This window comes from Tachyglossus aculeatus, chromosome 9 (assembly GCF_015852505.1).
Source record: "Tachyglossus aculeatus isolate mTacAcu1 chromosome 9, mTacAcu1.pri, whole genome shotgun sequence".
Taxonomy (NCBI): Eukaryota; Metazoa; Chordata; class Mammalia; order Monotremata; family Tachyglossidae; genus Tachyglossus; species Tachyglossus aculeatus.
Window position 1 is genome coordinate 23,613,776 of NC_052074.1, and position 20,992 is coordinate 23,634,767.

Below are 20,992 nucleotides of genomic sequence, written 5' to 3' on the forward strand. Positions count from 1 at the left end.
GCTCTGAAAGAAGGACACCACCACGGGGCACGGTTGGGTTTTGGCCTTTAGTCTGAAAAAGTGTCGACTGAAAGTGTACAACAGAGAGCGGGCGAAGGCGGCGGCGGCGGTGGCGGCGGGCCTCGGGTCGCCGCCGATTAAAAAAGAAAGTCCTTAAATAAAACGTTCGCCGAGTAAAAACCGGACCGCCGGTCGCGCGCCCTCCGTCCCAAGGGCTCGGCCGCCCCGCCGCCACCGCCGCCCGCGGACGGAGGGGATGCTGGCGCGCGCCAAGCCGCGGGGGCCCGACGGAGGGAGAAGCCTCTTCGGAAGGGGCCGGGATGAACACCGGCCTCGGCCCCACCCGCGCCCCCCGACCCCGCTGCTAGGCTAAAAGAAAAGACAGAGACGCGGTCGGCCTCAAGTCCGGCGGGCTCGGTGAAACAGTCTGGGAGCGCGAGCGGCCGACGGTGGCTATTCCCGCTTGGCCTTCTTGCTGTTGTCGCCGGTTCCGTTCTCCTCGGCCCCGTCGGGGCCCCCCGCCGCCGCCGCCTCCTCCTCCTCCTCCTCCAGTCTTCGTTTGCCGCCGTCGGGCGAGAGGGCGGCCGGGCCGCGGGGCTTGAAGCAGATGATGATGCAGGTCATGTTGTCGCACCCGGTGCCGTCGCCGGAGGTGTCGGGCGCCAGGCACTGATCCAGGAGCTGGGGGGGGACACACGGAACGGGTCGGCTCGGGTTCCCGGGACGGCCCCCGCCCACCCCCGTCCCGGGAGCCGGGACCCTCACGGGGGCCGAGAGCCACCCGTTGGGTCACAGTACGGAAAGGAAGGTGCCGCCTGGCCGGGTGGCAGGCGCGGAAGGGCCGTTCCGATTTCCTGTTCGTTCCCCCCCGCCCCCGGCCACGAGGCCTTCTAATAATAATAATAATAATAGTGGCATTTATTAAGCGCTTACTATGTGCAAAGCACTGTTCTAAGCGCTGGGGAGGTTACAAGGTGATCAGGTTGTCCCACAGGGGGCTCACAGTCAATCCCCACTCTACAGATGAGGTAACTGAGGCGCAGAGAAGCGAAGGGACTTGCCCAAAGTCACACAACTGACAACTGGCGGAGCTGGGATTTGAACCCATGACCACTGACTCCAAAGCCCATGCTCTTTCCACTGAACCACGCTGCTTCTCTTTATTGTTCTCTTTACACTTTACTGGTGCACTGGACTCTCCCAAGCGCTTAGTACAGTGCTCTGCACACAGTAAGCGCTCTAGACCGTAAGCTCCTGGTGGGCCGGGAATGTATCTGCCGATCGTCCTACCGGGCTCTCCCAAGCGCTTAGTACAGTGCTCCACCCCCGGCAGGCGCTCGATAAATAGCACCGACTGAGGGCGGCGGGCTCCCGCCCCGTCCCTGGAGCGCTCACCTCTTCCACGATGGAGGAGAGCAGCCGCAGTTCTCCGTTCTCGTCTCTCTGGCCGATCTTGGCTTGGACAAAGTCCACCACCTCCTGGCTGCTCATCACATTCCTGGGGCCAAACCCGGGGGGGTGTCAGAGCCCCTTCCTTACCCACGGGAAGGGGCCCGCGCGGGCCGCCCTCGGCTCGGGCCGCCGGACGGCGGGAAGGGTCCCGACCGCCGGACGGCCGGGCTCCGGGACGGCAGCGATCTTGGAAAGCTGGAGCTCTGAGGCCAGAGGTCAGGGCGTCCCTTTCTCCCCCTGCCCCCAGACCCCCCCTACTCACCAGATCCCGTCACAGGCAATGACCATAAAGTCGTGGTCCTCGTTGAGCGTCAGCACCTTGATGTCGGGCAGCGCTGAGATCATCTGCTCCTCGGGTGGGAGGTTCTTGTTCCGCTTGTAGAAGTGGTCGCCTGGGGTGAGAGGATCAGGGGTTGGGGCGGGGAGACCCCGCTCTACCGCTCCTCATGTCCTCGGGGTGGGTGGTTGGGGAGCGAGGACCGCGCCGAGACGAGTCCCTGGAGCCCCCGGCCCCCTTACCGATAGCCCGGGAAAGGTTGAGGCCCCCGTTGACTCGCCCGTCCATAGTGACCTTGCCACCGGCGTTCTTGATGCGGGCTAGCTCCAGCTCGTCTTCGGGCTTGTGGTCGTAGGACATGTCCAGGGCCTTGCCGGCCTCGGACACGACGCAGCGCGAGTCCCCGGCGTTGGCCACGATCAGCTGCTTCCCCCGGATCAGGGCCACCACCGCCGTGGTGCCGCTGTCTGAACCGGGCTGGGGCCGGGGAAGAGATGCGGTCAAGGAGGTGGCTGGCCACAGGGGAATCAAACCTACCCCGCTCCCTCCTCCCCTCCCCACACACCTCCTCTTTGCCTTCCATCCCAGGCAGCATCATCTCTTCCTCCTCCTCTTCCTCCTCCGCCTCTTCTGTATCGTCCTCGTCCTCTTCGTTCTCCGCTTCTTCGCTGCTATAGCCATCTTCATCCTCACTGCACTCCTAACGGAGGGAGGGGACCGTCATGCCAAATCTGGACCGTCCCAGCAGCTTCGCTGCAAGGACTCTGCCCCCCGAACCCCCCGCCCTTCACCCCCCAATCCCTGACGCTCTGCCCTAGGTAGTCGTCGTCAGTTGGGGCGGGGAAGGTAGCCGAGACCGGAGACGGGCCCGGGAATCGCCGGCAAAAAGCGGCAGGACGGCTCACTGCCGGGCCGGGTGCCTAGTGGGGAGATGAGACCGGACCGGATGGCCGGCACGCCGGACGCTCGCCCCAGCAGTGAAACCGCACCGGTCTAGGAGACGACCGGGATCCTTAAAGAGGACAGGAGGAATCGGGCCCGGTTCCCGGGAACCCTCGGGGAGCTGGCCGGTCTTTTGCTGGCGGAGGGGAACGACCCGTTTCTACAACACAAGGCGGCAATCGATAATAACCGACGGCGGCCCCTGGGGCTTAAGGAGGTCGGAGCTTGGAGACGGACGGGGAGGAGAAACCCGTGGCGGGGACAGGAGAATCCCTAGCTCCGGGGAGACGGACCCCCCCCCCCCAGCCCCCAGCCTTTCTCCCACCACGGGCTCATACCTCGCTGTCCTCCTCCTCCTCCTCTTCTTCCGCCTCATCCGACTCGTCCTCGCTGTCCTCAAAGAACTTGGACTTGGCAGCCCGGGGAGGCTTGGCAGGGGAGGAAGAGCAGGAGGGCCCCGCCTCGCCGGTGGAGGGGACGGCGGGCTCGTCGCCCCGGTCCGCCTCGGCCCTAGCCCGGCGCTGCGGACCGGAGGAGATGCCTGCGTCTCCCTCTGCTGCGGGCCCGTTCTCCTCCGGGGGCGGCTCCTCGGGCCCCGCCTCGCCGTTGAGACCCCGGGACCCCGGCTCCTCGCCTGGCCCTGCTCCGGGGCCCGCCTTGCTGCAGGGAGGGCCCTTATGGCAGTTCTGCCCGTAGCGTGTCAACAGCTCTTCAATAGTCATGGTGGCCTCTTCATGGAGCAATGCCGCCTCCTCGTTGTCCACTACGGGGAAGAAGCTGAATCAGAGCACGCCAGCACCCTCTCATCCGAGTTCCCATTCCCCCTGCCCAGTCCGAAGGCCCCCAGCTCCCCGCCCGAATCGCCCACCCTCCCCTCTGCTCGAGGCCTCTGGGCTCGGACCCTCGGCTCCTTGCCCGACGCCGCGCGGTGCCCGGAACCGAGTTCCGGACCCTCCCCGCCTTTCACGCTCTCTCAGCCCCCGCCCCCCAGATTGGGGGGCGGGAAGGGGGCTCTCCCTACTAAGGGATGAGAGGAGGTACCCGCAACCTGCAAGGAACGCCCGAGGGAATGACCCGGCCAGCCACAGCCCTAGAGGCAACTGCTAACGAGCAGGAGTTCTGCTCCAATTCTGACAGAGGAAAAGAAATCCGGGTTACTCAGAGTGGGCACGCACACACACATACACACAATACAACCCGGGGACGGTTTCGGAGACACTGAGAATGGAGGGAATGGATTCCCCTCAAACTGTGAGGGGACGGGGCGTCCTGGGGACCCACTGAGGGCTTCCCAGGCCGCCTCAACGCCAAGCGCCTCCCTCTCCGTGAAGCGACGCACCGGGGAGACCGAGGCCGGGTTTTCGGGCGATGGCGATCCCCGTCTGAGACCGCCGAACTACGAGGCCCCACTCACCGTCGTCCTCATCGGCTACTTTCTCCTTTTCGTCTTCGTCCTCGGGAGGCCGCCCGGCGATCTGGGCCAGCTCCTTGATGACCTCCTCAGTGGTTAGTTTGGCATCAATAGCCAAGAAAGCATCTTCCAAGGCCTAGGCACAAGCACAGTATAAACCTGGATGGCGAAGGTGGGGGGCTCAAAGGAGGCAGAGAATCCAGGAAAAAAAGGGGGAAAGGGAGTCCACCGCCTGGGGGGTGGCCGGCGGAAGCAGACTCCGCGGGAGGGGAGAGGGGATACGGAGCAGATGCCTGGGAATGACACCGCGGTGGGGATTGGGAAGCCAGGGGGTTAGCTCAAAGCCGTGAAGGGGAGGAGAAGGCTAGGAGAAGAGGGGGAACAAACAGTGAAGAAGCAGGGCCTGAAAGTCACGGATAAGAAGGAAAAGGAGGGCAGAAGGGGGTACGGGGCGGACCACCTTACCTTCTGGAGCTTGCCTTCCTTGTAAGCCTTCTGGTCTTTGATGATTTCGGGGAGATACTTGGCACAATAAAGAGCAACTTCTTCCCCTGGAAGGAAGAGGTGGTCACCCAGAGAATCTGTTCTACTCTCACTGTCCCTCTCAGAGCTTAAGCCTCGGTACGCTAGTAGTGATGATAATTGTGGCTTACTTGTGCCAAGCACTATACTAAGCCCTGAGGTTGATTCAAGAGAGTCAGGAAAAAAACAGGTCCTGTCCCGCCAGGGGCTCACAGTCTAGGGCTTACTCCTTAATATCAATCGATGCTATTTACTCAGGGAATAGGAAAACAGCTACTACTTTGGACCAGTCTTTTGGGTTGGTGTTTTTCTGACCTCCAACTTCCGAGCTGATCCCGGGGGAGGAAACTTTCAGCCCGAGATAGGTTTCCCTAAGGCTGAGGTGTCAAAAGTGTTTGACTTTTTTAAAAGATTTTTTACTTTAACTTTTTACTTTCAAAAAGTGAAACTCCGAGTGTTTGGAGTTTCCCAAGCTCCAAAATGGACCGAGAAACCGGCAGAGGCTGAAGGAGAGAAATCCTATTCCCGGGAGCCCCTACAACCAACAGAGGAGGGCAGGGTCTTGGTCGGACTAGTGGACGCTAACAAGGATGAGGCACCTAGTAGGGAACTGATACTCCTCTGTGCCTGGAGAGCAGAGGCCTGGCTCTAGAGAGGGAGATGGGGTCTGAAGGCCCAGAGCGCCAAAGGAGCCACCAATGAAGCGCCCCTGGTTCTAGGACCCGCTGGAGGAAGGAGGCCCCGGGCTCGGGGCAGACGGGACCGCTTCACTGCCGTTACCTCCGTGTCCGTCGTAGACCGAAAACATGGCTGTCTCGCTGTCCAACTCGGGGATACAGTTGTGGGCATCCTGGAAGAAGAGTAGAATCAGTACGCGGTCCATGTCCGAAATTTCACTGTGCAAGATCTCCGCTATCTGGGATGAAGTCCTTTATCGTCCCTTTGACTCCAACTCCCTGACCCTCGGGAATCTGATCATCAGCAAAGGGACTTACTGAGTGCTTCCTATGTTCTAAACGGTCGGGAGAGTACAATACAACAGAGTTGGCAACGAGCTGATGGTCTAAAGGACAGAATCACTCACACTTGTGGAACGTCCTGACCGAGACAGAGGACTTCGGGGGGGCCAGGTAGACCGCAGCCCACTCCAAGTCTCAGGTCTCGTCTCTCAGTCCGTTCGCTTCTGCATTTCCCTAAATTTCACCGTCTCCCTAAACATTGTTTCGCTTCTCTATCCCAATTTTCTCCTCTCCCTCACCTCGTCATTGTGTGAAATGCATCCCACCACATTTCATCGCTCCTTCGCGACGGCCACGGGATAGCTCAGGCTCCCCCCCCTCCAAGCCATTATCAAATCCTTCCGCCTTCCTCCTCGAGGTGTCGTTTAAAATCCATCCTCCTCTCTCCCTCCTACACGAACCCTTGCCCAGACTGGGGTCTTGATTCCCACCCACTTCTGATCCCCCTACCATTTTAAAACTCTAAGGACTTTTCCTCTTCAGCTAGAACGAGGATATGGTCTGGTCTGAGTTCATTTGGGGCTCGAAGCCCTGTTAGGACTCTGCCCTAATTTGGAACTTCCCCTCCCAGGAACCACACTGACAAGGACATTGTGAGGAACAAAAATGGTTCTGGTTTCGGGGTGCAGAGGTCTGTGCCGTCCTGGCTACACCCCAGTTTGGAACTTGGGGTTCTGACCTCCTCTGGACTCAGTCAGGCCAGGAGTGGTCCGTCCCCTTGGTCTCAGAGGGTGAGCGGGACCCTTAGCTGGCCACCTCCCGAGTATTCCTGAAAGGGGTGTGGGACGACGGAGCACTCTGACGATCCTGCTCTGATCTCCTGGAAGTGAGTCACCAGCAACAGGAGCTGATGGGAAGTGATGGGCAGCAGATCTTCAATGGGGGAGAACCTTTAGGGCCCTTGAAACAGCCTGTCCTTTTAAGCCGCCCGTGCTGAGGTGGGCTGTTGACTGAAATCGGAACCCAGCCTAAGTTGGTAAGGCTCCGGTACGTCCATCGGCTTCCTGGTGTGTGGGGTGAGAAGCGGCGTGGCCTAGTGGCTAGAGCCCGGGCCTGGGAATCGGAAGGACCGGGGTCTCGATCCCGGCTCTACCACTCATCTGCTGTGTGCCCTTGGGCGAGTCACTTCACTTCTCTGGGCCTCGGTTACCTCATCTGTATAATGGGGATGAAGACCGTAGCCCCAAGTGGGACGGGGACTGTGTCCAACCTGATTAAAATAAATAAAATGAATTTATTTATTTTACTTGTACATATCTATTCTATTTCTTTTATTTTGTTAGTATGTTTGGTTTTGTCTCCCCATTTAGACTGTGAGCCCACTGTTGGGTAGGGACTGTCTCTACATGTTGCCAATTTGTACTTCCCAAGCGCTTAGTACAGTGCTCTGCACACAGTAAGCGCTCAATAAATATGATTGATGATGATTACCCTGTCTCTACACTAGCGCTTAGTGCAGTGGCTGGCACATAGTGCTTCATATCATTTAAAAAAAAAAAAAGAAAAAGACGGAAAAAGGTCATATTTAAATTCTATCCTGGACTGCCTTCACCCAAGCTGTTCCTTGAAGCCCTTGCCCATCAACCTGGAAACTAACAGGGGCTGCTGAGCCCACCCCCCGGCCCACGGCGTTCACGTGCACGCATCCATCTGTAATTCCTTTCATTTCCGCCTCCCCGTTCAGTCAGCCTCAGCTCCTCGTGGGCAGGGATCCCGTCAACCTACTCTATTACACTGTCCCAAGTACTTAGAATAGGTATTGATGGATTGATCCTGAGCCCGTGACTTAGCTCTTTGCCAGGTTTTCCAGATTCTCTGCAGGCACTTTGAAACCTAACCTTTTCCTTCCGCTCAGTTTAAGAGCTACCAAAGTTCTCAGTTCTGACCGACTCTTAGTCCAAAAGCCATCTACGATACTTTTCCTCAAATCATCTACGGGGGCCCAGGGGCCCGATCCCATCGGCAAGTCCGGGGACCCCCTGACAACGTAATTTTTTAAAAATGACGGTATCTGTTAAGAGTGTACTATGTGCCAGGCATTGTACTAAGCGCTAGGGTAGATACACGCTAATCGGGTCGGACCCAGTCCCTGTCCCACATGGGGCTCACGGCCTTAATCCCCATTTTACAGATGAGGGAACTGAGGCACGGAGAAGTGACCAACCACGGGGTGGGGCCAACTGGGTAACGTTAGGACGGTGGAGTCCTTCAGCGTTCTTCTAGAGGCACGATCCCCTCTTCACCGTAAACTCGCTGCGGGGAGGGAACTTATCCACCAACGCTGTTCTACTGTCCTCTCCCAAGCGCACAGTACCGTGCTGTGCAAACGGGAAGCGCTCAGTAAACACCACTGATCGATCGATTGACTGTTCCAAAAGGATTCGCCAAGTCTTGTCGTCTTCGTTCTCATCTGGTACACCTCGCAGCCCGGGAGGTAAGTGGCAAGGTGAGGTACGTGGAGGTAAGTGACGTTACAAACCATATCACGCCCTGCCCGGCAAGAGGCTGGAGAGAACTGTGGCTCAGAACCCTCGGGTCTCTGCACAGTTCAGTAGTCAAGTCTCATTAGGCTGTCTCGCTGTTCGGAAAGGCAATTATTTTCGGCTAGCTCTAGTCAGCGCAACTGCAAAATGTAACCCGCCCAAGTTAGCAATAGGGCTCCTCACTCCTCTTCTCGTGTGTTCTAGCCTATCCCCGCGGGCCCTGATTTTGGCATCTCCCCAGACCCACGGCAAATCAATCAACCAACTGTACTTGAGCACTATAGTACGCGCTTAGGAGAGTATAGTATAACCGAGGTGGTAGATGTGTTCCCTCTCCACAACGAGCTTACCGTCTTAGAGGGGAAAGACGGGAAACCCATTCGGAAGAAACCTGTCCCAAGGAGACCGCAGACGGCTGCAGATTTAGTCACAGGACCCAGAAACCCCACTTTGAAACTAAATGGACAAAGACAGCAAGAATCCACGAGAAACACCCGACCGTTCATTTACACGCCCGGAGGGGAAAACTGGCCTTCTGGGCATCAGGGAATTCTTCCCCGAGCAGTTCAAGAATGGTCTTTCCGTTGACTTTCGGTCCTACCTCGAATGACCAACTAAACCGCTCTGATCAGAGCCTGTTCCTCTCTCACGTGGCCCCAGACTTCTACGAAAGCCGAAAAAGACAAGAGGAGCCCTCCTGATTTACTGTGCCGCACTACATCTTTCCATTTACGCACTGATACTGGAGGGGTTTAGCCACGATGGGTGGGCACAGCTTGAGGTTTTCGCAATGCCCTTGGGCGGGTCTTCAGACGAAAGCATCTTCATGAACCGTGTTGATTCCCCGTGAAAGGGGACGTGAACTGGCTGCTAGGGTAAGAAAGAAGTCAGGAAGGGAGGGAGATTGGGGGACTATCAAGTCTAGCAAGAATTAACTGATAATAGTATTTACTGAATACCTACCGTGAGTGCACTGAACTAAATGCTTGGGAGAGAAGTGTACAACTGTACAAGTGACTTTCCCATGGTCACACAGCAGACGTGGCAGTCGGCATTCGAACCCATGACCCAGAATGACTGAGCACCCCCATCTTTTCCTCTTCTCCCACTCCCTTCTGCATCGCCCTGACTTGCTCCCTTTGTTCTTCCCCACTCCCGGCCCCAAAGCACTTATGTACACATCTCTATTTATTTTCATTAATAACTGTCTCTCCACCTCTAGACTATAAGCTTGTTGTGGGCACGGAATGTATCTCTTTATTGTTGCATTGCACTCTTCCAAGCGCTTAGTACGGTGATCTGCACACGGTAAGCGTTCAATAAATACAGCTGAAGGAATGAATGAACCCAAATGAGGGAAGACTGAGAAGACCTCACTGTAATTAACCATGGCAACTTTAGGAACAGCTGGCGAGAAGGAAGCCCAAAGACTAGTGCTGGATGTCAGCTGGGGAAGGTCGGGGAAGATCTCTGCACAACACCTAACCTTTGGCGAAAAGTCACGCGCTCCCCCGCATGCCGAGAAGGGACCGGTTCTTGAAAGACACCTCGGGTCTACCGCTTCTGGGGTGGGATAAAGATGCCGTTCAAATAGGAGCCCCAGAGGAGGACGACCAGAAAAACTTCAGAGACGGAGATCAGTAGATAGGAGAGAGAGCCCGAGAGAGCAAGGTAGCTCTGAGAAGAGGATGATTAAGGAGAAAAGCGTGGAATGAGAAACCCTAGAGAGAATGCCTAATAATAATATTACTATAATTAATAATATTTGTTAAGCGCTTACGTGTCAAGCACTGTACTAAGTGCTGGGGTAAATACAAGACAATCAGGTCCCACGTGGGTCTCCCATTCTAAGTAGGAGGGAGAACCGTCCCCATCTTGCAGATGAGGGAACTGAGGCCCAGAGAAGTCAAGTGACTTGCCCAAGGTCACGCAGTGGAGCCGGAATTAGAACCCCTCCCAGGCCCGTGCTCTTTCCGCTAGGCCTCGCTGCTTCTCATCAGATGGAGGGCTGTATTTCGCTACACTCAGAAGACTTTAACAAGAGCTCGCAAAGAAAAAAATGATGCGATACTCTAAATGAAAGGATCGATCAGAGAGAGGATCTAATCCATCCCTCGGCCTCCAGGCAGAGCCTCCATTACCCACCGTCGTCATCCTCAGCCTTTACTGAGCTCCTCCTGGGCCCAGCACCGGACTAGGTGCTTGACAACTTCCAACAGAAGAGTAAGGCATGGCTCCTGCCCACCCGGACCTTAACCAACCTAAAGACGACAAAAACATCTATGCTCCTCAAAAGACTTGTTCCTGCCTGCTTTTTTTTCGCCCCATCCTAGTCTCATTGCTACAGAAGCCAGAAAGGATTGTGATGGGCATTGGATCAGTAGCAATTCCCAGCTTGGCAGAGAGCAATGTGGGGCTTCGGACCGCGGGCCTGGAACAAAAAGGATCTGTCTCTTCAGCACAGAAGTGACCGACGCCTTTGGTGACCTCAGTTGCCGTCTCCTCCAGTCTTTCTTACTAGACCCTCCGTTCACAGTAAGACAAGGCGTCGCACGAAAGAAGCTGCAAGACAAACTGAGACCGCTTTAGAAGCTAGGAGGGTTCTTTCGGACAACCTTTCCCCCGAAATCCTCTTCTGCTTTTCATAAAACTCTCCCAACCACTAAGCCCTGAGATCTCCATGGACCTTTTCCTCTCCATTTCTTTTACCCAAAGTAGTTCAAAATGCTTCTCATAAAAACCGAAGGGGAAAGCACCGCAGTTGTGGGGAAAAAAGTCAGCGGGGGACGAAAACCTATTAAGAGACTATTAGCCACGGACAATGACAGCCATGGAAAGGAAAAAGAAATCAAACATGGTGCCGATCTTCCGGTTAAGAAAAGAAAGGGGAAGGGGGGGAAATCCTGGTAGTTTGTTTCAGAGTTTTCAGAAGTTCCTAAAATGTTCAAGAAGAAAGTCTAGACGAAGTAAGTCTCAGAGAGAACCTCAGGCGGTGAAGAATTTTGCAGCTTTTGAAGCTTAGCTCTGGAGCTTCGTGATGGATACTGAATCAAACAATCAAATGTATTTATTGAGCGATTACCAAGTGCAGAGCGCCGTACTAAGCACGTGGGAGAGTACAACACGACAGACTTCATGGACTTAACAGACACGATCCCTGCTCATAACGAGCTTACGGTTGATGAGGCGTCTAGTACTGAGCTATCAACTTCAGAAGGTTCAAGTTCATTTTTTATAAAGATTACTGGGCCTGAGCCCAAAATGGGAGTTGGGGGGAAAAAAAAGGCTGTATCTTCCCCACTCAAGGCCACTCCCTAGTCTTATCAATCACCATTGACTTCCCTTAACGCTATTTTCTGGTCCTCTCCCTCTCCTCTTCCACGACTGCTCTTAACTAGGAGGGGCAGAAGCTGGGCATCTTCAGGAAGCCGTGACAGCAGGCGAGAAGCAGTGTGGTGCAGTGGAGAGAGCCCGGGCGTCAGAAGGTTCTCATCGTGGGTTCGAATCCTGACTCCGCTGGGTGACTTTGGGCAAGATACTTAATTTCTCTGTGCCTCAGTTACACCGTCTGTGAAACGGGGACTAAGACTGTGAGCCCCACGTGGGACAACCTACCTTGTATCTGCCCCCACGCTTAGAACAGTGCTTGGCACATAGTAAGCGCTTTAACAAATACTATTATTATGTTATTATTATTATTATCCCGACTCCCCCACTTGTCTGCCGTGTGAGCTTGGACAAGTCACTTCTCTGGGCCTCAGTGACCTCATGTAGGGATCGAGACTGTGAGACTCGATCTGCATGTATCCGCCCCAGCGCTTAGTACAGTGCCAGGTGCGGAGCACGCGCTTGAGAAATACCATCATCAAGCGCTTGATAAATACCCCCATTACTATCATCGACATTACTAGGGATGAGACCAGTCCTCTAGACTGTGAGCTCGTTGTGGGCAGGGACTGTCGCTCTCTGTTGCTGTGTCGGACTTCCCCAGGCACTTAGTACAGTGCGCTGGATAAGGTAGGCGCTCAATAAATAGGACTGAATGAATTAGGGTGAGGTTTGGGGGAAATCAGTCTGTCTTCCCCTTCTAGACTGTGAGCCCGTTGTTGGGTAGGGACTGTCTCTATGTGTTGCCAATTTGTACTTCCCAAGCGCTTAGTCCAGTGCCTTGCACACAGTATTATAAAGTAATATTACTTTATAATACGATCAATAGATACGATCGAATTAATGAATGAAATCCCCCTGCCCACGCAAACGGTATCAAGTGCTCAGTCCAGTGCTCTGCACACAGTAAGCGCTCACTAAATATGATTGAATGAATCGAATGAATGGTGGAGGCTTCGGCGGGGAACTGAGGCAGACCTGCCACCCCACTTTCCCGACCCCGGCGGTTCAATGAGGCCCCTTTCTCCTCCCAACTGTCCCTGCTTAATAATAATAATAATGATGATGGCATTTGTTAAGCGCTTACTATGAGCCAAGCACTGTTCTAAGCTCTGGGGGTGGTGGTGGTACAAGATGATCAGGTTGGCCCACATGGGGCTCACAGTGTTAATCCCCATATTCCAGATGAAGGAACTGAGGCTCAGAGAAGTGAAGCAGCGTGGCTTAGTGGAAAGAGCCCGGGTTTGGGAGTCAGAGGTCGTGGCTTCTGATCCCGGCTCCGCCACTTATCAGCTGTGTGACTTTGGGCAAGTCACTTCACTTCTCTGTGCCTTAGTCCCCTCATCTGTAAAACGGGGATGAAGTCTGTGAGCCCCAGGTGGGGCAACCTGATCACCTTGTATCCATCCCAGGGCTTAGAACAGTGCTTTGCACATAGTAAGCGCTTCACAAATACCCTCATTATTATTATTATTATTATTATTATTAAGTGACTGGCCCAAGGTCACACAGCAGACATGTGGTAGGGCCGGGAGACTGTTTTCCCATGGTTGGGTAAGGGCCGTCTCTATCTGTTGCCGACTTATACTTCCCAAGCGCTTAGTCCAGTGCTCTGCACCCAGTCAGCACTCAATAAAGACGAATGATTAGAACCCACGACCTCGGACTCCCAAGCCCTGGTTCTTGCCGCTGAGCCGCGCTGCTTCGATGCTTCGACGGCTTCTCCCCCCTCCTCCTCCGGGGTGGCTTCCCTCCTTCCCTCCGGCCTTGTAAATATAAGACTATATACAACAAGCTGTGCAGATTGCTCTATGGATTGTGTCGCTGCTACCTTTACTTACTGTGTTGCCCAGCATTTTGCACATAGTAAGCTCTGTGGATTCCGTTGCTGCTACCTTTACTGACTGTATTGCCCAGTGCTTTGCACATCATAATAATAATAATAATGATGATGGCATTTATTAAGTGCTTACTATGTATAAAGCACTGTTCTAAGTGCTGGGGAGGGTACAAGGTGATCAGGTTATCCCATGGGGGCTCACAGTCTTCACCCCCATTTTACAGGTGAGGTACTGAGGCCCAGAGAAGTGAAGCGACTTGCCCGAAGTCACACAGCTGACAAGCGGCGGAGCCGGAATTTGAGCCCATGACCTCTGGCTCCCAAGCCCAGGCTCTAACCACTGAGCCGTGTGATGGCATGTATTCAGCGCTTAGTATGTGCTTAGAGAAGCAGCGTGGTTCAGTGGAAAGAGCACGGGCTTTGGAGTCAGAGGTCATGGGTTTCATCCCCCCCAGCTCTTAGAACAGTTCTTGGCACATAGTAAGCGCTTTTAACAAATGCCATTATTATTATTATTATCATTACCCCCCTCCTCCGCTCCATCTCGTGGCTCAGTGGAAAGAGCCCGGGTTTGGGAGCCAGATGTCATGGGTTCTAATCCCGGCTTCGCCGCTTGTCAGCTGCGTGACTCTGGGCAAGTCGCTTCACTTCTCTGTGCCTCAGTTCCCTCATCTGTAAAATGGGGATGAAGATCATGAGCCTGATCACATTGTATCCTCCCCAGAGCTTAGACCAGTGCTTGGCACACAGTAAGTGCTTAACAAATGCCATCATCATTATTATTATTGTCAGCTGCATGATCTTGGGCAAGTCACTTCTCTGGGCCTCAGTTCCCTCGTCTGTAAAATGGGATCACCTTGTGATCCCCCCCAGCGCTTGGCACATAGTAAGCGCTTAACAAATGCCATCGTTATTATTAAGTGGGGACAGTGCGGGGGGAAAGAGGGGGTTCACTGAACCGCTGGGGTCGGGAAAACGGGGGAGAAGTCTGCCTCTGCCATTATTATTACTATCATCGTTATTAGAGAAGCAGCATAGCTCAGTGGAAAGAGCCCGGGCTTGGGAGTCAGAGGTCTTGGGTTCTAATCCCGCCTCTGCCGCTTGTCAGCTGGGTGATTTTGGGCGAGTCACATCTCTGGACTTCAGTTCCCTCATCTGTAAAATAGGGATGAAGACTGTGAGCCCCCCATGGGATGACCTGATCACCTTGTATCCCCCCCAGTGCTTACCACATAGTAAGCGCTTAACAAATGCAATCATTATTATTATTGTTATTATTAAGCGGGGACAGTGTGGGGGGAGAGAGGGGGTTCAGTGAACCGCTGAGGTCGGGAAAGTGGGGGAGAGGTCTGCCTCTGCCATTATTATTATTAGAGAAGCAGCGTGGCTCAGTGGAAAGAGCACAGGCTTGGGAGTCGGAGGTCGTGGGTTCTAATCCCGGCTCCGCCGCTTGTCAGCTGGGTGACTTTGGGCGAGTCGCTTCTCTGGGCTTCAGTGACCTCATCTGTAAAATGGGGGTGAAGACTGTGAGCCCCCTGGGGGAATGACCTGATCACCTTGTATCCCCCCGCCTTACCTCCTTCCCCTCCCCACAGCACCTGCATATATGTTTGTACATATTTATTACTCTATTTTATTTGTACGTATTTATCCTATTTTGATAATACGTTTTGTTTTGTTGTCCGTTTCCCCCTTCTAGACAGTGAGCCCGCTGTTGGGTAGGGGCCGTCTCCAGATGTAGCCCACTGTTGGGTAGGGACCGTCTCTACATGTTGCCAACTTGTACTTCCCAAGCGCTTAGTACAGTGCTCTGCACACAGTAAGCGCTCAATAAATACGAGTGAATGAATGAATGTTGCCAGCTTGGACTTCCCAAGTGCTTAGTCCAGTGCTCTGCACACAGTTGGGTAGGGATCGTCTCTATATGTTCCCAACTTGTACTTCCCGAGGCGCTTAGTACAGTGCTCTGCACACAATAAGCGCTCAATACGAATGAATGAATGAACTGTTATTATTATTTCTAGACTGTGAGCCCGCTGCTGGGTAGGGGCCGTCTCTAGATGTTGCCAACTTGGACTTCCCAAGCGCTTAGTCCAGTGCTCTGCACACAGTTGTGTAGGGACCATCTCTCTATGTTCCCAACTTGTAATTCCCTAAGCGTTTAGTCCAGTGCTCTGCACACAGTAAGCACTCAATAAGTACCACTGAATGAGTCAGCTGGGAGTCAGAGGTCATGGGTCCTAATCCCTGCTCTGCCACCTGTGTGACTTTGGGCAAGTCACTTCGCTTCTCTTTGCCTCAGTTCCCTCATCTCCCCCTTCTAGACTGTTCCCCCTTCTAGACTGTGAGCCCACTGTTGGGTAGGGACTGTCTCTATATGTTGCCAACTTGGACTTCCCAAGCGCTTAGTACAGTGCTCTGCACACAGTAAGTGCTCAATAAATACGATTGATTGATTGAAAGGAAAATGGGGATGAAGACTGGGAGCCCCACATGGGCCAACCTGATTGCCCTGTAACCTCCCCAGCGCTTAGAACAGTGCTCTGCACACAGTAAGCGCTCAATACATACGACTGAGTGAATTGGCATGTAGTAAGTGCTTAATAACAATAATAATGATGGCATTTATTAAGCACTTGCTATGCGCCAAGCACTGTTCTAAGCGCTGGGGACCTTACAAGGTGATCAGGTTGCCCCACGTGGGGCTCACAGTCTTCATCCCCATTTTACAGAGGAGGTCACCGAGGCCCAAAGAAGTGAAGTGACTTGCCCAAAGTCACACAGCTGACAATTGGAGGAGCCTGGATTCGAACCCACGACCTCTGCCTCCGAAGCCCGGGCTCTTTCCCCTGAGCCACGCTGCTTCCCTGGGCGCTCAGTCCAGTGCCCCGCGCTCGGTGAGCGCTCAATAAGGACGACTGACTGAATGAATGAATGAAGAGTAAGCACTCAATACATACGACTGAATGAGTGAATAGGCACGTAGTAAGCGCTTAATAATAACGATGGCATCTATTAAGCGTTTACTATGCGCCAAGCACTGTCCTAAGCGCTGGGGAATTTACAAGGTGATCAGGTTGTCCCACGTGGGGCTCACAGTCTTAAACCCCATTTTCCAGAGGAGGTCACTGAGGCCCAAAGAAGTGAAGCGACCTGCCCAAAGTCGCCCAGCTGACAATTGGAGGAGCCGGGATTGGAACCCACCACCTCTGCCTCCAAAGCCCGGGCTGTTTCCCCTGAGCCCCGCTCCTTCCCTGGGCGCTCAGTCCAGTGCCCTGCGCTCGGTGAGCGCTCAATAAGGACGACTGACTGAATGAATGAATGAAGAGTAAGCACTCAATACATACGACTGAATGAGTGAATAGGCACGTAGTAAGCGCTTACTAATAACGATGGCATCTACTAAGCGTTTACTATGCGCCAAGCACTGTCCTAAGCGCTGGGGAATTTACAAGGTGATCAGGTTGTCCCACGGGGGGCTCACAGTCTTAAACCCCATTTTACAGAGGAGGTCACCGAGGCCCAAAGAAGTGAAGCGACCTGCCCAAAGTCGCCCAGCTGACAACTGGAGGAGCCGGGATTGGAACCCACCACCTCTGCCTCCAAAGCCCGGGCTGTTTCCCCTGAGCCCCGCTCCTTCCCTGGGCGCTCAGTCCAGTGCCCTGCGCTCGGTGAGCGCTCAATAAGGACGACTGACTGAATGAATGAATGAAGAGTAAGCACTCAATACATACGACTGAATGAGTGAATAGGCACGTAGTAAGCGCTTACTAATAACGATGGCATCTACTAAGCGTTTACTATGCGCCAAGCACTGTCCTAAGCGCTGGGGAATTTACAAGGTGATCAGGTTGTCCCACGGGGGGCTCACAGTCTTAAACCCCATTTTCCAGAGGAGGTCACTGAGGCCCAAAGAAGTGAAGTGACCTGCCCAAAGTCGCCCAGCTGTTAAGAGGCAGAGCCTGGATTTGAACCCACGACCTCTGACTCCAAAGCCCGGGCTCTTTCCCCTGAGCCACGCTACTTCCCTAGGCGCTTTGAATGTTGCTCTGCATACAGTAAGCGCTTAATAAGTACGACTGAATGACTGAATGAATGAATGAACAGTAAGCACTCAATACATACGATTGAATAGGCACGTAGTAAGCCCTTAATAATAGTGATGGCATCTACTAAGCGCTTACTATGTGCAAAGCACTGTTCTAAGCGCTGGGGACCTTACAAGGTGATCAGGTTGTCCCACGTGGGGCTCACAGTCTTCATCCCCATTTTCCAGAGGAGGTCACCGAGGCCCAAAGAAGTGACGTGACTTGCCCAAAGTCGCCCAGCTGACAATTGGAGGAGCCGCGATTGGAACCCACGACCTCTGCCTCCGAAGCCCGGGCTGTTTCCCCTGAGCCACGCTCCTTCCCTGGGCGCTCAGTCCAGTGCCCCGCGCCCAGCAAGCGGTCGCAGCCGGGATTTGAACCCACGACCTCTTGCCTCCAAAACCCGGGCTCTTTCCCCTGAGCCACGCTCCTTCCCTGGGGGCTCAGTCCAGTGCTCTGCGCCCATTTAGCGCTCGCAGCCGGGATTCGAACCCATGACCTCTGCCTCCGAAGCCCGGGCTGTTTCCCCTGAGCCCCGCTCCTTCCCTGGGCGCTCAGTCCAGTGCTCTGCGCCCAGTAATCACTCGTAGCCGGGATTTGAACCCACGACCTCTTGACTCCAAAGCCCGGGCCCTTTCCCCTGAGCCCCGCTCCTTCCCTGGGCGCTCAGTCCAGTGCCCCGCGCCCATTAAGCGCTCGCAGCCGGGATTCGAACCCATGACCTCTGCCTCCGAAGCCCGGGCTGTTTCCCCTGAGCCACGCTCCTTCCCTGGGCGCTCAGTCCAGTGCCCCGAGCCCAGCAAGCGGTCGCAGTCGGGATTTGAACCCACGACCTCTTGCCTCCAAAACCCGGGCTCTTTCCCCTGAGCCACGCTCCTTCCCTGGGCGCTCAGTCCAGTGCCCTGCGCTCGGTGAGCGCTTAATAAGTACGACTGACTGAATGAAGGAATGAACAGTAAGCACTCAATACATACGACTGAATGAGTGAATAGGCACGTAGTAAGCGCTTAATAACAGTAATAATGATGGCATTTATTAAGCGCTTACTATGCGCAAAGCACTGTTCTAAGCGCTGGGGAATGTACAAGGTGATCAGGTTGTCCCACGGGGGGCTCACAGTCTTCATCCCCATTTTCCAGATGAGGTAACTGAGGCCCAAAGAAGTGACGTGACCTGCCCAAAGTCGCCCAGCTGACAATTGGAGGAGCCGCGATTGGAACCCACGACCTCTGCCTCCGAAGCCCGGGCTGTTTCCCCTGAGCCACGCTCCTTCCCTGGGCGCTCAGTCCAGTGCCCAGTGCCCAGCAAGCGGTCGCAGCCGGGATTTGAACCCACGACCTCTTGCCTCCAAAACCCGGGCTCTTTCCCCTGAGCCATGCTCCTTCCCTGGGCGCTCAGTCCAGTGCTCTGCGCCCATTTAGCGCTCGCAGCCGGGATTCGAACCCATGACCTCTGCCTCCGAAGCCCGGGCTCTTTCCCCTGAGCCCCGCTCCTTCCCTGGGCGCTCAGTCCAGTGCCCCGCGCCCATTAAGCGGTCGCAGCCGGGATTTGAACCCACGACCTCTTGCCTCCAAAGCCCGGGCCCTTTCCCCTGAGCCCCGCTCCTTCCCTGGGCGCTCAGTCCAGTGCTCTGCGCCCAGTAAGCGCTCGCAGCCGGGATTTGAACCCACGACCTCTTGACTCCAAAGCCCGGGCTCCTTCCACTGAGCCCCGCTCCTTCCCTGGGCGCTCAGTCCACTGCTCTGCGCCCATTTAGCGCTCGCAGCCGGGATTTGAACCCACGACCTCTGCCTCCAAAGCCCGGGCTCTTTCCCCTGAGCCCCGCTCCTTCCCTGGGCGCTCAGTCCAGTGCCCCGCGCCCAGCAAGCGGTCGCAGCCGGGATTTGAACCCACGACCTCTTGACTCCAAAGCCCAGGCTCCTTCCACTGAGCCCCGCTCCTTCCCTGGGCGCTCAGTCCAGTGCTCTGCGTCCAGTAATCACTCGTAGCCGGGATTTGAACCCACGACCTCTTGACTCCAAAACCCGGGCTCTTTCCCCTGAGCCGCGCTCCTTCCCTGGGCGCTCAGTCCAGTGCCCCGCGCCCAGTAATCGCTCGCAGCCGGGATTCGAACCCACGACCTCCGCCTCCAAAGCCCAGGCTCTTTCCCCCGGGCTACACTACTTCCCTAGGCGCTCAGTCCACTGCTCTGCGCTCGGTGAGCGCTCAATAAATACGGCTGACCGAATGAGCGAACGGTGAGCGCTCAGTACATACGACCGCGTGGGCGAAGCGGCGCGTAGTAGGCGCCTAGCAGCCGCCGTTATGGCTGCTGTTCTCGGCGGGCCGCTCACCTCCATGGAGACCCTCCAGCCCTGCATGGCGGAGAAGCCGTAGGGCAGGGGGGGGCCTCCTCCTCCCGGTCCTCCCGGTCCTCCCGGTCCTCCCGGTCCTCGGCCATGGCCGTCCCCGGAGGTCTTGACGGTGTTGGGCTGGGACAGGTAGGCGCCCATGGCGGCGACGCTGAGGGGAGCGCGGCCCGTCCGTCTCTGAGGCGAAAGCCGGCGGGCGCGAGGCGCTAACGGGACCCCAGCGCCCCACCGGAACCGGAAGCGGCCCCCCCGCGCCGTCGCTGGGGGGCGGGACCGCCCCCCACTTCCTTAGCAACGCGGCCACTTCCGGCCGGCCGGACGTGGTGGGGGGGGGGCGCCCCCGCCGCGCCAACCGCCGCTCTCGCGAGACTTGGCGCCTGAGGCGACGGCCCCGCCCCTCCATGGCCACCGCCTTCTAATAACGATCGATCAATCCGCATCAATCCTATTTATTGAGCGCTTACTGTGTACAGAGCACTGTGCTAAGCGCTTGGGAAGTCCAAGTTGGCAACATCTAGAGACGGTCCCGACCCAACAGCGGGCTCACAGTCTAAAAGGGGGAGACGGAAAACAAAACCAAACATACTGACAAAATAAAATAAATAGGATAGATAGGTACAAGTAAAATGGAGTAATAAATTACCATCATCATCAATCGTATTTATTGAGCGCTTACTTATGTGCAGAGCACTGTACTAAGCGCTTGGGAAGTACAAGTTGGCAACATCTAGAGACAGTCCCTACCCAACAGTGGGCTCACAGTCTAAAAGGGGGAGACGGAGAACAAAACCAAACGTACTAACAAAATAAATAGGATAGATAGGTACAAGTAAAATGGAGTAATAAATTATCATCATCATCGATCGTATTTATTGAGCGCTTACCGTGTGCAGAGCACTGTACTAAGCGCTTGGGAAGTCCAAGTTGGCAACATCTAGAGACGGTCCCTACCCAACAGTGGGCTCGCAGTCTAGAAGGGGGAGACGGAGAACTAAAGCAAACATACTGACAAAATAAAATAAATAGAATAGATAGGTACAAGTAAAATAGAGTAATAAATTATCATCATCATCAATCGTATTTATTGAGCGCTTACTATGTGCAGAGCGCTGGACTAAGCGCTTGGGAAGTCCAAGTTGGCAACATCTAGAGACGGTCCCTACCCAACAGTGGGCTCACAGTCTAAAAGGGGGAGACGGGGAACTAAACCAAACATACTG

The 20,992-nt window shown here is 55.0% G+C and overlaps 1 protein-coding gene across 1 annotated transcript; it reads right to left on the reverse strand.

Moving 5' to 3' along the window:
* Nucleotides 1–340: 340 nt before the first annotated feature.
* On the reverse strand, nt 341–19,986 carry PPM1G (protein phosphatase, Mg2+/Mn2+ dependent 1G). Its single transcript, XM_038751273.1, has 10 exons — nt 19,755–19,986; nt 5,385–5,454; nt 4,548–4,633; nt 4,086–4,218; nt 3,010–3,434; nt 2,295–2,429; nt 1,972–2,206; nt 1,715–1,844; nt 1,396–1,498; nt 341–681 (listed from the first exon to the last, which is right to left on the reverse strand). The coding sequence occupies exons 1-10, from the start codon at nt 19,911–19,913 to the stop codon at nt 454–456; spliced, it is 1,704 nt and encodes a 567-aa protein (XP_038607201.1). The 5' UTR covers nt 19,914–19,986; the 3' UTR covers nt 341–453.
* Nucleotides 19,987–20,992: the final 1,006 nt, after the last annotated feature.